Source organism: Halichoerus grypus, chromosome 3, assembly GCF_964656455.1.
Source record: "Halichoerus grypus chromosome 3, mHalGry1.hap1.1, whole genome shotgun sequence".
Classification (NCBI taxonomy): domain Eukaryota; kingdom Metazoa; phylum Chordata; class Mammalia; order Carnivora; family Phocidae; genus Halichoerus; species Halichoerus grypus.
Window position 1 is genome coordinate 168,394,914 of NC_135714.1, and position 17,027 is coordinate 168,411,940.

A 17,027-nucleotide genomic window follows, 5' to 3' on the forward strand; every position below is an offset into this window, starting at 1 on the left:
ACAATGGAGGGGTACAAAGAAAGTGTGGCTCAGAGAAGTTAAGTAATTTGTCCAAGATCACTTAGCTAGCTAGTGCAGCAAGTTGACTCCAAACAAGGACAGGTTGACAAGTCCATCTCCAGACAAGGGTTGTTAGATAAAATACAGGACACCAGTAAGTTTGAATTTCAGATAAACAACAAATAATTACACTGAAAAGTAAAAGTATGTCTCAAATATTGCTATTTTTATTTGCTAAATCTGGCAACCCTACTCCAAATCTCAACCTATAAGATAAGATCCTATTTTTAGGTGGTAGGGAATTCAGGACTAGAAGGGATTCCCTCTAGTTAGGAGTATCACAAAATAGCTTATTGCCTGTATGTGATATTATGATTCATAATAAGAAATATGTATTTGGTCTTTGTCTCATTCCAGCCTTAGAGCTCCTAAAACCCTTGGAATGTCCTAAGTGATGAGGGCCAGGAAGATGTCTCTTGTCATGTTAATGACGAAACTTTTGGAAGGGGAGAGGGACAGGAGACTGAATTCAATTACCAATGGTTGATGATATAATCAATCATACCTGTGCGATTAAGCCACCATCAAACCAGAAAAGGTAGGGTCAGAAAGCCTTTGGGTGGGCAAACACTGGAGATTTGGGGAGAGCGGCACACCTGCCCAGTGAGGGGATGGAAGCTCCGTGCCATTTCCCCAGAGCTCACCCTATGATCTCTTCCATCTGGCTCTTCCTGAGTTACATCCTTTTATAATAAACTGGTGATCTAGCAAGTAAACCGTCTCTCCGAGTTCTGTGAGCTGCTCTAGCAAATTAACTGAACTCAAGGAGTGATTTAGGAAAGCTCCAATCTAGAGCCAGTAGGTCAGAAGCAAAGGTGACAGTCTGGTCTGGAATCTAAAATGGGAGAGGAGAGGTGCAGTTTTGTAGTACTAAACACTCAACCTGTGGAATTGGACGCGATCTCCATGTCGGTAGTGTCAGAATTGAGTTGAATTGTAGGGCACCCAGCTGGTGTAGAATTGCTTGGTGGTGTAGGTAAAAGCTCCACACATTGGAATTTGGAGCAGATGTAGATCATAGTTCTGGGCACTCCCACCCTATTTCAGATGCATCATGATGCTACAAGAAGCAAAAGACTTAGACAAAATTGTCAATTTTGTAAATTCAAAATTTCTGTACATTTAAAATTTTAAAATGTAAATAATATTTGTTTTTAATATTAGTTTTTAGTGTGATATGCCTAGCAATGTTTAAACCTTTTCCCCTGAACCCAATCATCATTGCAATTAATACTATCATCTTAATACATCATGTAAGCTTTAAAACACAAATTAAAATTTTTATTTATTTATTTTATTTTATTTTTTAAAAAAGATTTTATTTATTTGACAGAGACATAGAGAGCACAGACAGGCAGAGCGGCAGGCAGAGGGAGAGGGAGAAGCAGGCTCTCCACTCAGCAGGGAGCCCAACGCAGGGCTCCATCCCAGATCATGACCTGAGCAGAAGGCAGCTGCTCAACAGACTGAGCCACCCAGGTACCCCACAAAATAAAAATTTTAAAAGATGAGTTATAAAAACATAAAAAACTATCTTTTTCTTTCTGTGCCAAATAAATTGTCTTGTGCACCCCACTTTGCACATCATCGCCCACTTTGGACACATCCTTGTCCTGGGCAAGACTTGAAGATAACTAATATTTATTGAAAGCCTATGTGCAGTTTTTCTCACTTGGTCCTTGCATCAGTTCTAGAGTTCCTATTTCAAGTCCCTCCGTAACCAGCAGAACTGAGACTTGCAGAGCCCATGCTCCTTTCCGCCAAGCTGCCTTTCGGGGAGAGTGCTCAGGGAGGGGCTGGGGCGGAGGCAGCTACAACAGCTGCTGAAGGTGGGGTGAGGCTCTCCCCACTTTACTGAAGAAACTACGGGTAATGTTTGCCAATTGTCACATAGATAATATGCTTGTGTTGGAATTTGAACCTTGGTCCTAGGATCTGTGCTTTTTCCTGCTTTGCTATCCTGTTTAAGATGCCTCTGAACTGGAACCCAAGTGTAAATAAAGGTTGGTTTCCCCTCCTAAAAATTAAAAAAAAAAAAAAAAAAAAGAGGATCCTGGAACTACTGGAACTAACCAAGCAACCTGAATCTTGAATCCCAGATATTGAGTCCAGAGAACCAGCCTAGTATATCAATACATTTTTGTAAAATTCAAATTTTGTTTAACTCTTTCCTTTTTTACTTAGGCTAGGCAGACCCAGACTTAGTGTTTTGTTTTTAGAATGTGGTCTAATAATTAAAAACCTCTCCAAATCATCTTAAGTGGCAGAATAATTTCTTAACATGAATTTGTGAATTTTCTCTTGATTTTTTTTTTCAGCACCCGTCCCTTTAAGCGAAGCCCTTTGCTGTACCTTGGGGAGGTTTATATGTCAAGGCACAGTGTCCCTCAGGACATTTCCCTTCTGTTAGAAGACACTAAAGATGCTAAAACAAGTGTCTGAGAGAGGAGGGTGTTGGCCTGAGCCTGGCCAGGGGTACAATGAGAATCCTGATTAATCCTGGGGGGCTACTCAGAGGCAGCGCCCTCTGGGAAGTTTTAAGCAGGAGAGAGCAGAAATTAAAGGAAGAGTGGGTGTGTTTATGAAATGACTTGCCCTTAGTCAGGATTTTACAGGCTTTCATATTTCTATCTCCCACTTCCCAGCCTTGTTTTAGGATCTGAGGCAAATTACTTCACGCTTCCAACTACAGAGAGCTCTCTTTTGTTTTCCTGAAGTTTTCTGAGCCTCAGTGCATTTCCTTTTCTCCAGGTCCCTCAGTTCTGGACTGCAGTAGATGATGACTTGATGGAGAACTCTCATACTAGGTGCATGTAACACAAAAGTTATGATTAGACAAAGAAAGTAACAGCCTTTGTCTTTATACTTGGAGATGGAAGCTGGTAAGGAAAGGAATCATTATTCAGACCTACAGGTAAAGGGAGACCTCTTCTTCTTCTCCCCTGCTCCCGACTTGTCTACTTCCTATGTGTTACTTTTCCAGACGCACAGACGGAGTCCAGACCCCAGGCCCTGGGGCACAGAAGCAATGGAGCTGCCAGACCTGAAGGCCAGAGCCTAGAATGAGAGGCAGTTTGGCAAAGGTTAGGGTGGATGGGGTACTGGTGATGGAAGTTGGATGGAAGTTGGAGTTCCCCAGCATACTCTGCATACTCTGTGCCAGGCATGGGCCGAGTGCCTTACAAATTAGAACTTAATTCTTTTTTTCTATCTGGTAGGAACTCACCTCACTTCTACTTTACAGATGAGGAAACTGAGGTACAGAAAGATTAAGTAACTCACCCAAGGCTACCCAGCTAGGAAGGTGCAGGCAGAGCTGAGACTCACACCTGGAGTCTGGCTCTGGGGTCTGTGCTCTCCAACATGGTGCTGTGCTGACCATGTGCTGAGGGAACAAGTAAATGCAAGAATTCATGAATGCTTTCGTACCATGGAAATTTCTCGACCCTTGGCCCAATTTTAGTGGACAGGGAACCCTGAGAATATCCAAGACTGAATTTATTGCTAGTCCAGGAAGATGGGGGTATGGAGCAAGATTTTAATGCGATTTTATGAAAAATAATGAAATGGCTCTTTCTCTGAACATGGTGATGGCTTTTGATACCTGCTATAGTTATAGTTCATGAATAACTTATCTTCTTCTTTTTCCTACTCTTAACAGAGTAGGAACCAAATTTTTCATAAGGCCAAGTCTGTTGCATGTTCAGGATAGGCTAGGCAAGCATGCAAATGGAGGGGTATTAACGCTATGAATTCTTTGGCCTGTCTTCATGATTAAGAGGCCTAAGAGATCTCAAAATCATTTTGTCTGGGAAGAAAGATGCAGAAAAGCCAAGGTATACATTACTGTTGTGAACTGACATATTGTTATAGTGTCACAAAGTTCTAAACCTCATTTTTGTTCAGAGGCCACATTCTGCTCACTCCCAACCTGGATCACTTGCTTTGATTTGCTGTCCAAGTGACAGAATCCTTCACGTGCTATCGGCAAGATTTAGTCCTTGCAAAAGGAGCCACATTCAAAGAGGCATCCCAAGCCCAACCTCCCCTTCCCCACCTCCTTGCACACTCTGACCAGGAAATAGATTCAGATTCACTGACTTTGATCAAGCTTACAGGACCCATTCCTGCGTGTCTGCCGTCTCTTAGCAACGCCTTGCAAAGTGGCCTTAATCAGTTGCCATCACTGCCTGCCACCTGGGAAGGGAAATCTTCCAGGGTGAGGAGAAATATTCTCCATCCCAGGGGATGCTACTACCTTTCTCTATTGCACAAACATGGCAGTCTATGTCCAGATTTTCTGGTCCTGACTCCAAATTCTCCAGTGTCGCATTAAATGATGCATATTTTTATGCTGAAATATGTGCTTCTTTTCATGGCATTTTTTAAATTCAGTAAATGCAGCCTATTATTTTAAATTTATTTTTTATATTTTGAATAAGAGGTATAAACTTACAACCCAGAAATCTTAGTTTTCAGTTAGGAAAACATTCACTCTATGTGTATATGATTATATTAGTTGTTATGTTCCTTACTAATGAATAAGAAAATTCACCTGTGAACTCAGGAGAAACTCCATACTCAAACCCTCTTTACATTCTATCCATCACCATGCTTTTCCTTCCTTCACTCAGAAAGGCCCTGAAGCCCATCTCCAGTATGGATCTTCCCCTGACTAAATGGAACAGAGATGGTGACTTTTCTCCTCAAACCATGATGAACAGATAGTAACTTGCACAACAACCTTCTTATTTGGCCATCATCAGAGTGCAGGCCTACACTGATTATTACCCAAAGTAGCAAGCCTTTGTCCTTACTCTGCTGATATTTCTTGTATATGTCTAAAGTGCCTCTTTGCATATATGTTTGTCTGCCTCAAACTTCAAGCTTATAGAAAGCATGAAAAGAACCTCCCACCTGTTTTATGTCTGCCCAAGGACCTACATAAACATTAAAAAAATTCTTTTAACAATGCTTGAAGTAACTTACAGTAGTCAACAGTATAATTCTTTCTAGTTGGATTTTTGTAATGCTTTTTCTTTTCCCAAAAGGCTCCAGAGGCTACAAACAAGACAACCCAATAAACGCACAGAAGGCAGCCAGCCATAAATGGTTCACAAACAGCAAAGAAGGGTGGAAGAGCAGTTTGGAGAGAACTGTAAGATAAAGTTCACTTACTAAAACAGATTGAGGATGAAAATGGAAAGAATATTGCCATTAGCTTTCTCAAATGGCATGAAAAGTAGGAATGATTATTTATGGTGAAAATACTAATTTAATAGGTTGTTCAGAGCATGGAGTAAAGCTGGTTCTTTAGTAGAATAGTTATCACTATTGAGGGGACATTATTCACGAGATTATTTGCAAAGTAGATTGCAAAAACTAGGTCAACAAGTTGAGCCAAACAGAAATATTACTGTAATTCCTTGGCCACAGGCCCACCCAAGAACTCCTTAAACATTGGTCTCAGCCACAAGAGAAATATATTATCATAAAAATACCACTATGCTAAATTTATGACCCCGAAGATAGTTTGAAATTCTTTGGATTGACTCCAACAGTGCCAACTACCCCTTGCTTGACAAGTCACCAGCCTGGAGGCCTCATAGTTTAGTGCCTTACAAATGTGAAGTGGAAGGACTAAAGGACATGAGGAAAAAGTGAAGGAATTAGTAAAAGAGGAGGTCACTTAGAGTGGCTATGCCATAGGCAATCTAGAGGTTATATTGATGGAGCACCTATTATGTACAATACATTTTATAATAATAAAAAAAAAGAGAGAAAGTTTTTTTTTAATTTAAATCTTAAACATTGTTATCCTAAACAAAATCAAAATTTTCAAGGTTACAAATATTGAAAGGATCTGCTCAATTGTCTATCATTAGAATGGAGTTTCATTCAGGGAAACCTCAAATACTTGAGGAACTGGAGTATTCTCCCCCCTCCTTCATGAATTCATCATACCTCTATAGCTCAGAACTAGGGGCACCTGGGTGGCTCAGGCGGTTAAGCATCTGCCTTCGGCTCAGGTCATGATCCCAGGGTCCTGGGATCGAGCCCTACATCGGGCTCCCTGCTCAGCAGAGAGTCTGCTTCTCCCTTTCCCTCTCTTGCTCCCCCCGCTTGGACTCATTCTCTCTCAAATAAATAAATAAATAAATAAATAAAAGATAAAATCTATAGTTCAGAACTAAAGGACTTTGAGGAAAAAATGAGAGTTTCCTATCATCCAGAGGAAGTTAAATTGTGTGCCTCAAAGATTTTTCGATAAGATTAGGAAGTGGGAGGCAGGAACATTATTAAATCCTGTAATCTATAGAGTAATTGTAGGGAAGTTACTTCATCAATGCACCCATTCTTATCTTAATTTCTGAGTTCCTCTCCTGTTTAAAACTCTCCAAGAGCTCCGCATTGTACGTAGAATAAAATTCAAACTTCTTTTCTGAGTCTGTGAAGCTCTACATGATCTGTCCCTTCCTATGGCTTTGACTTTTCTAGTAACTAATGCTCACTAGTGATCCTGCAGGTACGTAGGCACTCTTGTGCTAATTCCTGCCTCGAACCTTCCCCCTCCCCAATCTTCCATGGTTGGCTCCTTCCTGTCATTCAAGTCTTTCTCCATGAGGCCAATTTTCATCCCACAAACTAAACTATTCATTCTAACACCCCTCACCTCACCATTTCCTTCTGTTTTATTTTCTTCCAAGCACTTGTCACAATCTGAAGTTGTATGCTCATGTCTTGTTTATTTGTTTCATTTCCTGCTCCTACCAGAATACGTGAGCAATGACTTTGTCCTATTCATTGCTGTATCCCCAGTGCTTAGAACAGTGATCAAGAAATATTTATTGAATGAATGAATTCAGAAGTTATTTATTTAGCAACTACTCATCCGGATTGAAACCATAGTTATAGAAAGCAAAAGTATCACGTCTGAACACACAAAATCAAAAGAAAAAAAGTCTGTATTAAAACTCATGAGATTTTCTGCTGGATGAGTCCCTCAACCCCTCATACAGGGTTTTTACTTTTACTTTCCATAATTAACAAACTTGCTTTACAATTTAAACAAATTTGTTATCTAGTTTCCTGGCCTGCGGTAGATTTAAAAAAGTATGTCAGAGGTAGGCACACTAATAGCAGTAAGAGGGAATAGGCCAGGATGGAGGGAACTGAAAAATAACTAAAAAGCAGTAAGAACTCAGAAAGCAGAGTATTTGGGGGCATTAGTACAAAGCAAATAGTCTTACAGATGTAAAGTTGCCAACAAACAATATTGCTATTATAGTAATTACTTAAGTTATCAAGAAAGTTAAATTATGTTGTATATACCTCTAAAGAAACAAGGAAATAGTAAATATCAAGTGCTCCTTAGAAAAGATTTTATCTAAAATGTTATTTTTATTGCTATTTGAAAGGGCAAGCAAAATTTGGTTTTCTGAGAGCATTATTTCTGTGGAACATGTTAAAGAAACTCCCTCCCTCCCTCCCTCCCTCCCTTCCTTCCTTCCTTCTTCCTTTTCCCCCTTCTCCTTCCCTTCCCTCCTTCCCTTCTCACAACTGGAACCGTGTAGCTAACCATGTCCCTTATAGCATGGATACCTGGAAAGCACAGATCCAGATCTGACCTTGAAAAACACCAACTTTGTAAGCCTTTATGGCATTTATGTTGTTATTGTTGTTCTTTTCCTGATTTTCACTTGATCTCTTCTTCATCTTGATCCTTATTTATATTTTCCTAGACCTGATTCTTTATTACTATTTACCTTTACCATTATTTTTATTTATTATTTGTGCTATCGTTGAGGTACACTTGAAATCCTTTACGGAAAAAGATCGAGCGTGTGTAACAAACTCTCCTGAAGATCTTTCTGCATGTGGCATGGGATAAATGGTGTGACATTTTAATTGTTCCTCCATCATACAATCACTTTGAGAATTCAATAAAGAGAAACCAAGCTCCTTGCTGATAAAGTGGGATTTTCAAATGATAAAACATTGTAAGTGCTTGAATAATGTCCAGAAGCTTTTTGGCTCATAATCTGCTAAACCTGGTAATTGAAAGGTTAATACAAAATCACACATCTTGAAAATTGGAAGTTAAATTCCAAAAAGTTAAAATTGACTAAATATAACCACAGGAAATATGCACAACACAAAGGGCAGCCAAAAAAGCATTGCAGCTGCTGATTACTTCAGAATGAGGGAAAGGGAACCTCCAAAACATGCAGCCCTGAAATAGCCCAACAATGTGAACTGCATGGAACCTTCATTCCTTCTTGCGCCCACCTTTGTTTTCCATTGATATGTTTCAGTTCAAGGAATCTGTATAACCCAGTTCAAGGAATGTGGCTTATCTTTACGATTTTTGTTGTTCTTAATTCTTGAATACTGTGGGTCAGGAGTCCCAATGAGTTGCTGTAAAGTGGAAGAGATCACATGTAGAATCTGAGATGGTAATCTGCTTATTATAGAAGCCCACTTTCACTAAGGACTTAGATTTGTGTAAATCTTCTAGCATCCTATAGTCTCTGGAAAGTCTATGAAGAAGAAACATATATGAAAGAGAAAATTGACAATGTCATAACCAGTATCAGATTCTAGAAGCAAATCTATTCATAAACCGTATCAGGCAATAGCTTGTTTCTAATATATTGCTTAGTTAAGGTGTGCTTTTTTAAAAAAATCTCCCCAAAGGCTATAAAAACTGGCTTCCCTAAAATTTCAGAAGGCTCAGATAGGACATTTACACAAAGCGATCACTTTGTAAATTTAGTTGACAACTCCCTGAAAGTGTTTTTGGTCATTTATTGGGTTGGTTGTCCAAATTTGCTCCCCTCCTCTCCACATCCCATTAATTTCTAGAAACTGTCCCTTTCTAAGATATACATGTATATCACCATCTTTGGGCTCTCAGCAGACCTGATAGTATCATGTGAGCTGTACCCGTTCCCGCCCCCACCATAGTAAACTGGGGGGACACCCAGCCCACACTAGGCCAAGGAGCCTCTTCCTGGGAGATTGGGAAGCAGGCCTAAGGGTTCCAGTCTTAGTCTACATTGTCTCTAAAGAGAGGAGATGTAAACCTGGGACTTGTGGGTGGCCATACACGCCCTGTGGAAGAGAGAATAGAGGAAGTAGATGTGCAGAAAGAGAAAAAATGATTCAGAGAAGAGTACAGAGAACAGCAGGGACCAACAGAGAAAAGAGATACAGAGAGAGCCCTAAAAGCTCTGGAGCCCCCACTCCAGTTGGTCCTGAGGCCCATCCACATCGCCACATCCTAGGGTCCTGAGGCCCTAGGGTTCTATGAGACCCTACTCTTACACACATGTGTCCTTCTTCTAGTGAGTGCCCTGCATTTGGGATAAAGTATCCTTGAGGATTTCTATTATATACAACCAAGAATCCTAACTAAATCTACAAGTAGAAAACTTTTGTTCAAAGGCACAAACCTTCAGAGTTAAACGGAAGCAATCTGTTGGAACTAATTCAAACTAGCTAAGTGAGGAACAAGTCTCTTCACCATTCTAAGTCTTAATTTCTGATATGAATTGAATTCCAAATATTTCCTTTGCTGAATAACTGATTCAAGAGACTAAAAACACAGAGCAACCCCCTTCAGCATTTATTTCCTTTTTAATATGGGAGAATAACAAAACTCCTTTTTGTATAGTTATAAAAAACAGTCAACTTTAGTCTCTTTGTCCAAATGTCTCTAATACTTGACTAATGCTACTAACATTTTATAAAAACTATTAACACTTGGGGTAAAGTGTTTGTTTTTTTTCTAAAGATTTTATTTATTTATTTGACAGAGAGAGACAAAGCGAGAGAAGGAACACAAGCAGGGGGAGTGGGAGAGGGAGAAGCAGGCTTCCCGCTGAGCAGGGAGCCCGATGCGGGGCTCCATCCCAGGACCCTGGGATCATGACCTGAGCCGAAGGCAGCTGCTTAACAACTGAGCCACCCAGGCACCCGGTGTAAAGTGTTTTAAGATGTATTTAGTTCTGGGGCGCCTGGGTGGCTCAGTTTGTTGAGCATCTGACCCTTGGTTTTGGCTCAGGTCATGATCTCAGGGTCATGAGATGGAGCCTGGCATTGGGCTCTGCACTCAGCAGGGGGTCTGCCTCCTATTCTCTCTCTCCCTCTCTTTCTGCCCCTCCCCGGCTTGCACTCTCTCTCTAAAAATAAATAATCTTTTTTAAAAAAAGTATTTAGTTCTTGTTTATCCTCTGGATAGTGAAGAGACATCTAATTTCACCAATAAAGGAGTTTTCCAACTCATAGTAAATTCTAAATATGATGGACTTTTAGAGATTTGTCATCAAAAGCTGTAGTTTGGGTTGAATTTTAAAGTAGGCACAAATGGATTGGCAAGAACTTAGAATCATAGACTAGATGGGAGGAAAGCAGTCTAATCTTTTCACATTATAGACAAGGTGTTGACACCCAGAATGAAAAGACTTGTCCTTCCTTAGCTAACTTAAATCAAAGAGAGGGCCAGAGTCCCTATGTCCCAGCTCCCATTCCAATTGCTTTTCTGTGTGTCACAGGGACACCCAACCGTAACGTGGCCCGTGTGCTCTCTGCCCTCTTCCCGCCATCAAGATGCCGCCACGCATGCAGTTCCGCGAGGGTAGCACTTGTACGGTGATCCACAGGACTTCTGTGTTTGAATGTGAAACGAAAGGGTAAGGAGAGAAAAAGAGCGAGAAAACGTTGTCATGGGAACACCAAGGCAAATCACAAGATAAAAAAGAATCGAAACCCATTCTGCTATCTCAGACTTCATTTATTCAAGTACTAAATCAAGACATCTGTGTCAAAACCAAGGCAGTATAAAATAGACTAAAGATAAGCTTTTCAATCCAATCAGTACTGTCTCCTAAGTACCAAAATCTTTTAAAAGGGACAGCATTGCACATGTTATCTATATTGCTGTTAAAATTACTATATGGGCATTTGTGCAAGCTCTCTCTTTGTTCTAATTTTTTTTTTTAATTCTAAATTGCTCACCAGGAAGGATTAATTTAAAGGTAGAATTATCTAGAATACCATTTTATGTGCAGAACAGTTTCTAAACTTATGACAGGCCAGAAAACAAACAGACTTGGGTAATTAAGTATCTACCCTAGATAAGATAAATGACCTTTGCCAGGGGCAGGTTAAGTATACCCTGGAGGGTCAGTATTCAACACCAGAAGGGAATTTAATTCACCTGGAATCTGGTCAGAGAAGGAAATATCAATCATTAGGGGACCGACAGCTGGGAATTCGGTCCCTAAAATTCCATGGTGAGATTTGTTTTATTGATCAAAAAAGGCACTGACTCTTTTTTTCCTTTTTTTTTTTTTAAGATTTTATTTATGTATTTGACAGAGACACAGTGAGAGAGGGAACACAAGCAGGGGGAGTGGGAGAGGGAGAAGCAGGCTTCCCAAGGAGCAGGGAGCCCCACGTGGGACTCCCAGGGTTCTGGGATTGTGACCTGAGCCGGAGGCAGATGCTTTACTGAGCCACCCAGGCGCCCCAAGGCACTGACTCTTCCATCTCACTGAAGGTTAATCAGCCTTTCAAAGGTTCATTCCTTCATTCATTCACTCATTCACCTAATTGTTGAGTGCCAGGCACTGTGCTACCGTATATAACCACCCTGGAGCCCACTGAAGTCCCAGATCTCCCAGAGAGAGGCACTAGGTATCTTCCTTGCAGTGAGGTCATTTGACAAAATCATTGATCTTTAGAGACAAGCTGATTTTTTTTTTTAAGATTTTATTTATTTATTTGACAGAGAAAGAGAGCATAAGTAGGCAGAGAGGCAGGCAGAAGGAGAAGGAGAAGCAGGCTCCCCGCTGAGCAGAGAGCCCAACGCGGGCTCGATCCCAGGACCCTGGGATCATGACCTGAGCTGAAGGCAGATGCTTAACCAACTGAGCCACCCAGGTGCCCCCAAGCTGATTGTTTTAATACTTTCATTTCATCAAACAGTTCCATTCCCCTTCTGGACTCATGGATTCATACTTTATGTAGAGTGTCAGAACTGGAAAGACCTCAGAGAACAAATGTGATAACCTAGCTTTGTTCAGTGAGTTGTCAGGGGCCACTTAACTAGTTAGTTGCCAAAACCAGAGCTTCATTATCATCTCTTAAATTCCATGCCAGAGAACTTTAAATAAAAGCTTTCCATCAAAAATTTAATACACTTTGGGGTGCCTGGGTGGCTCAGTCGGTTAAGGGTCTGCCTTCAACTCAGGTCATGATCCCAGGGTCCAGGGATCGAGTCCCAAGTTGGGCTCCCTGCTCAGGGGGGAGCCTGCGTCTCCTTCTCCCTCTGCCCCTCCCCCCTGCTTGCGTGCTTGCTCTTGTGTGCTCTCTCTCTCTCAAATAAATAAATAAATAATCTTTAAAAAATGTAATGCCCTTTACAGACTTATATGTCACACATTGGTCTTATTTTAAGGGAAAACAATCCAAGACATAGAAAGTTAAAACTATTTTTTTTAGTCTGCTTGACAAGGCCTGCCTACAGGACGATAGACCTGCACTCCCTTCACGACCTTAAAAAAGAACTACCCTTCCCTGTCTCCCTCCCGCATAAACCTTCCATGGACTCCTTGTCTGCCTGCTCATTCTCCACCCTATCTTCTAAACCTGAACATTCCTGGAAGCTGGTGATAAAAACTCAAAAAGGTGATTGCTTTTGAGATGACAGGAAGAGAAAAAGGAAGACCAACAAAGAGAGGTAAAAATTCTGGGAAATATAAAGCTATAAGGTGAAAATTTTGTGGGGTTTATAAAAATGGTATTTGGGGAAGATTTTCTGTCATTTATTTACCAAAAGTCATTGTTGTTTCAAAACATAAAATACATAAAATATGAAGACCTAGTTTTTAAAAAATTGGGAATTTCCCAAAATGATTATAGAGAAAGCTTTTTTCCCCTCTCTTGTGTTGTGTCTATTTTCTTTATCTTTGTATGGTCTTTGTATCTTTAGCCCCAAATTCAAGCCACACATCGACAGTTCCTCTCGTTCCCACAGAGAGGCAGCAGAACATGGGGTCCAAGAAATTGTTAAGTCAGGCTCTGGCCTCAGACCATGGAACATTTTCTGATTCACACTGACAGACTCACCACAGGAATGTTATAGCCCTCAGTTGGCATTGCCAGGAGCTGGAACTCGACGTCCTCCAAACCCAGGCCTTCACTGCTTCTAGAAAGCAGCGCCTCTTCATACAAGGCTAGTCACTAGACCTGAGGGTCCTTCTCCCATCCTTCCCACCAGAGAAAGTAGGAGAATAGTATCCCAGGTTCTAGGAAGTAGTGGATTGCCTTCCAAGGAAATCACCCTCTCAGAAGACACTCGGAGAAGGCTGAAAGAACTCTGGCTTCTGAGTGGATAACTAGAGTTCTGTCCTGAGCTGCCCCGTCCTAGTCATAGAACCCAGCAAGTTGCTGACCATCCCTAAGCTTCTTGTCTCCTCATCCATGAAGGGGGGATGATAATAACGTATATCCTCATGGAATTTTTAGGTTTTAATAAGAGGAAATAGTGCATTGGAAGCCCTGTGTTGGTCACTGAGTGCTATAATTGTTTTTACTATAAATTAGGAACCAACTGATTTGATTTGATTTGCTGTGCTTATTCCCTATGCTAACTTGGAAGGATTTAAGTCAACAATTTTCACATTGGAGCCCATTTGTTTCAACTGTGAGAGGATAAATTTAGCCATCTGGAGCACTGCGAAGAAGAGAGTTTACAATTATGATCCAGATTTTTCTGCTTGGAAAGTTGATACAAGAGCCTCAATCCTATCATACACATGTAGTATATGTAGGCTTTGCTTCCATATAACCAGCATTTCACTTTAACAAATATAATCGATCACATTTTTCATGAGTACATCAAGTGAAAGTTTCCACTATGGGTAATCAGGGGCTTTCCATTCATAGGTGATAAGAAGATATTTCTAATCACCCTTCTGCCACTTTGCTGTGACTTATACAGCTACGAGAAGCATGAGAAGACTGGAGAATTCTCATACACTAATCTATCAAATCCAGACACTTTAATCTGCTCAGGACTGCACAGATGGAAAATCTATCTCTGTTAATTTCTCCTTTCTCTAACACAAAAGACCAGGCAGAGGTCACCTGGTTAATAATAGCCATAGGCATTTAAAGGACTTGGGGTCTGAGGGTGCTAATTTCCCAGCTCACCTTCCTGTGGTGGAGGAATCACAACATCTGACCAGCACACTCAAGGTTAATTTTTTTAGCCTGGCTTCATAACCACCTTGAGTCCCACCCTACATGGACCATGTATTCCCTGGTCCTGCCCAGATATTCCACTGATTTGCCTCTCTTCTTCTCTCCTTTAAGACCGGGCTACTGAGAGTCCCTTTCACTGGACCAACACTTTCATATACAAATCTAAGTTTTTAGTCTGGAATCTTGCAATCCCTACTTTAGATGGGGGCAGATATCTGAGAACCCATTAGCAAAAGTGACTACATGAGGCAGACAAGGCAGAAATCTATCCACTTGGACCAATTCCCAAGGTGCCTCTCCCTAGAGAAATGGCAACAGTTCTGAGGCTTTGGGTTATATCTGGAAGACAGGAGGGGAGAGTAGGAAAAGATGGAGTTTTCAAGTTATCAGACCAGCATTAAAGTACATAAACAACTACTGTGTGATCCCACATAGAGAGATGGGGCTCTGACGCACGGGTATGTCATTCCTTTTAAATCCCTGTAGGAAATGAGTGATACAAGAACTAGGAAGGAATGTAAACTATTTCTTAAGGAAGCATGCTAGCATCTCTCTTCTTCCAGGAGTTCCCCTGAATAGAACTTGGGCTCATCCTTTCTTAACTGTGACTATACAGGCTCCCTGTGAAAAGGGGAAAGGGAAAGGAAGGATGGTGGGTAGAAGCATGTAGGAGACAGCCACAGAATCTAGATGAAGCCACATCACTTCCAAGCCCATGGAAGACCCATTTTCTGATGTTGTGAATTTCATCCATTTCTCCTGTGAGGTCCCTGAGAGTGCCCTCCAGGTCAACCTTCCACATATCCCAACAAGAATCCCTAGTCTTCTATCTCATCCCAGCAGCGCCAAAACACACACACACACACACACACACACACACACACACACTCTGCCTCACCCTCACTGCTGTCACCTGTATATGTGCAAAGTATAGCAAATTGTCCATGCTGTGAGGAAAGGGAAAATAAAAGCATAATTTTTTACTTTGTCCACCCATTTTGGGAACCATACACCTGAACTGGGTGGAGAGAGCACCAGCATGATGAGGAGGTGGAGTCAGAGTTGCAGAGAAAAAGATGTTAGTACCAAAGAGTCAGCATGGCTGTGATTAGAGATATAGCCCATAAGAGCTGGAAGAGACCCTGAGGATCACACAAAATTACCTAACCCTTCCCTTCCTGCTGGGAAATGGAGGCTGGGAGGCTGACACCCAGGGCTATATATCCTCTTGGGGCGGGGGAGGGTGATGGGAAGTAGATGTGGGCCTTAGAAGGTCAAGCATGTAAAGATGTGTCTGAGTTCCAAGCTGTACCCCAGTTCTGAAAACCTCCACAAAATTCACTGAAGCCTCCCCAAAGTTCCCACAGCCCATTCTGGAGAACAGGTTTTGTTTCTGCCCTTTTCTTTTTGGAAGGAAGATGATTTTGCCTAGTCACTTCTCAGTCCCCCTATCTGGAATTGGGGCTATGGGCCTCTATTCTTCAGGGTGGTTATGAGGATAAATGGGATATAAGAAGACATCTAGTATAAATGGCTGGCACAGCATAGGGCTCAATATAGGTCTATGTATCTCCTTTGTCCTTCCTCTTGTCTTCCCCTAAAAGTATGTACTTCCTCGCCTAAATTTTCTTCTCCTATCTTTGGCAGAAATCTTGGGAAACAGTTATTCACTCTCTCCTTCCAAACAAGATGTTGCTAATGGCGGAGAAGGTGGCAGAACACGGAGGAAAGATCCAGGCCCAGGCCCCAGGGGACTGTGGCTGGTGAGTACCCCTGTTATTGAGGTGCACCCCATCCACAGTGGAGGGGACACCCGAGTGTGAGGAACTGGGAACCCTAGTGGGCTTATCTGTCCCCACTCTCTAGTCCTCTTCTAGGGGAACAGCTGGAGTCTGGGGATTCAGCCACGCACACTTTCTTACCTTGAGAGGCAGAGGGGCAGGCAGGGCCGGGCAGCTCTGGCTGGTCTGAATGCGCGGACAGTATCTGTAGAGCCTGGCTCTCCTAGCTCGCGCTGCGGTGCCGATGTCCGCTTCACAGCTCTTCGGGGGTGCCTGGCAGGTGGCAACATCTCTCCTCAGCGTAGCGCTTTCACCCCTGTCAGTGGTGTGAGCCAGGTTGGCCTGTGGAATTGAACATCCCAGGGCATCCCAAGACCGAGGGGCCGTGCTCCCCAGGTCCTGGGGGGCAGTGATGGCTGGCCAGTGCTCCCAGCCCATGGAGGGATTGCTGCTTTCATCACTCATTACGGGAGCTGGGCTAGGAAGGCTGCATGACAGGGGCTGCCGTCGTCCAAATTTCCTGGAGGCAGGGGCCAGGGAAGGCCTGTGACGTAGGGATCTGCAAACACCACCCCTCCTTACATCCAGATCCTGGGGTGTTTTTTCTCTCTCCTCCTCCTTCAGAGCAGAGCAACTGAAAGCAGCTGGTTCCTCTGTCCCAGAGCCCCCCTTCTGCGGCAGGCGCGAGGGAGGAGCAGCTGAGCCCTGTGTGCGCCTGAGGTCCCGGCCTGCCAAGAAGCCAGTCCTGGGACTTGGGAAAATGTGTCCCTCCTCCGGGCCCCCTGGGGCTGCTGTCCAGGCTGCCTCCGCTGGAGACAGGGAGGGGAGAGCTCGGGCGGGGGGGGCCTGCAGCTGGATGAAGAGGAAGGAAGTTTTCATCTGCTGTTGCTCAGGCTGTTCAGCCATTTCCTCCAA

The 17,027-nt window shown here is 42.5% G+C and overlaps 1 protein-coding gene across 3 annotated transcripts in view; it reads right to left on the reverse strand.

The window, feature by feature from the left end:
- PSD3 (pleckstrin and Sec7 domain containing 3) overlaps positions 1 to 16,821 on the reverse strand; it is a 586,658-nt gene extending 569,837 nt beyond the window's left edge. Inside the window, exon 1 of one of the 3 annotated variants that reach the window (XM_078069537.1) lies at positions 16,254 to 16,807. In XM_078069537.1, coding sequence (XP_077925663.1) covers positions 16,254 to 16,577 — 324 coding nt within the window. In that variant the 5' untranslated portion in view covers positions 16,578 to 16,807. Of the gene's footprint in view, positions 1 to 16,253 lie in introns of all 3 variants that reach the window. The other 2 variants (XM_078069538.1, XM_078069539.1) reach the window with 2 other exon arrangements.
- Positions 16,822 to 17,027: the final 206 nt, after the last annotated feature.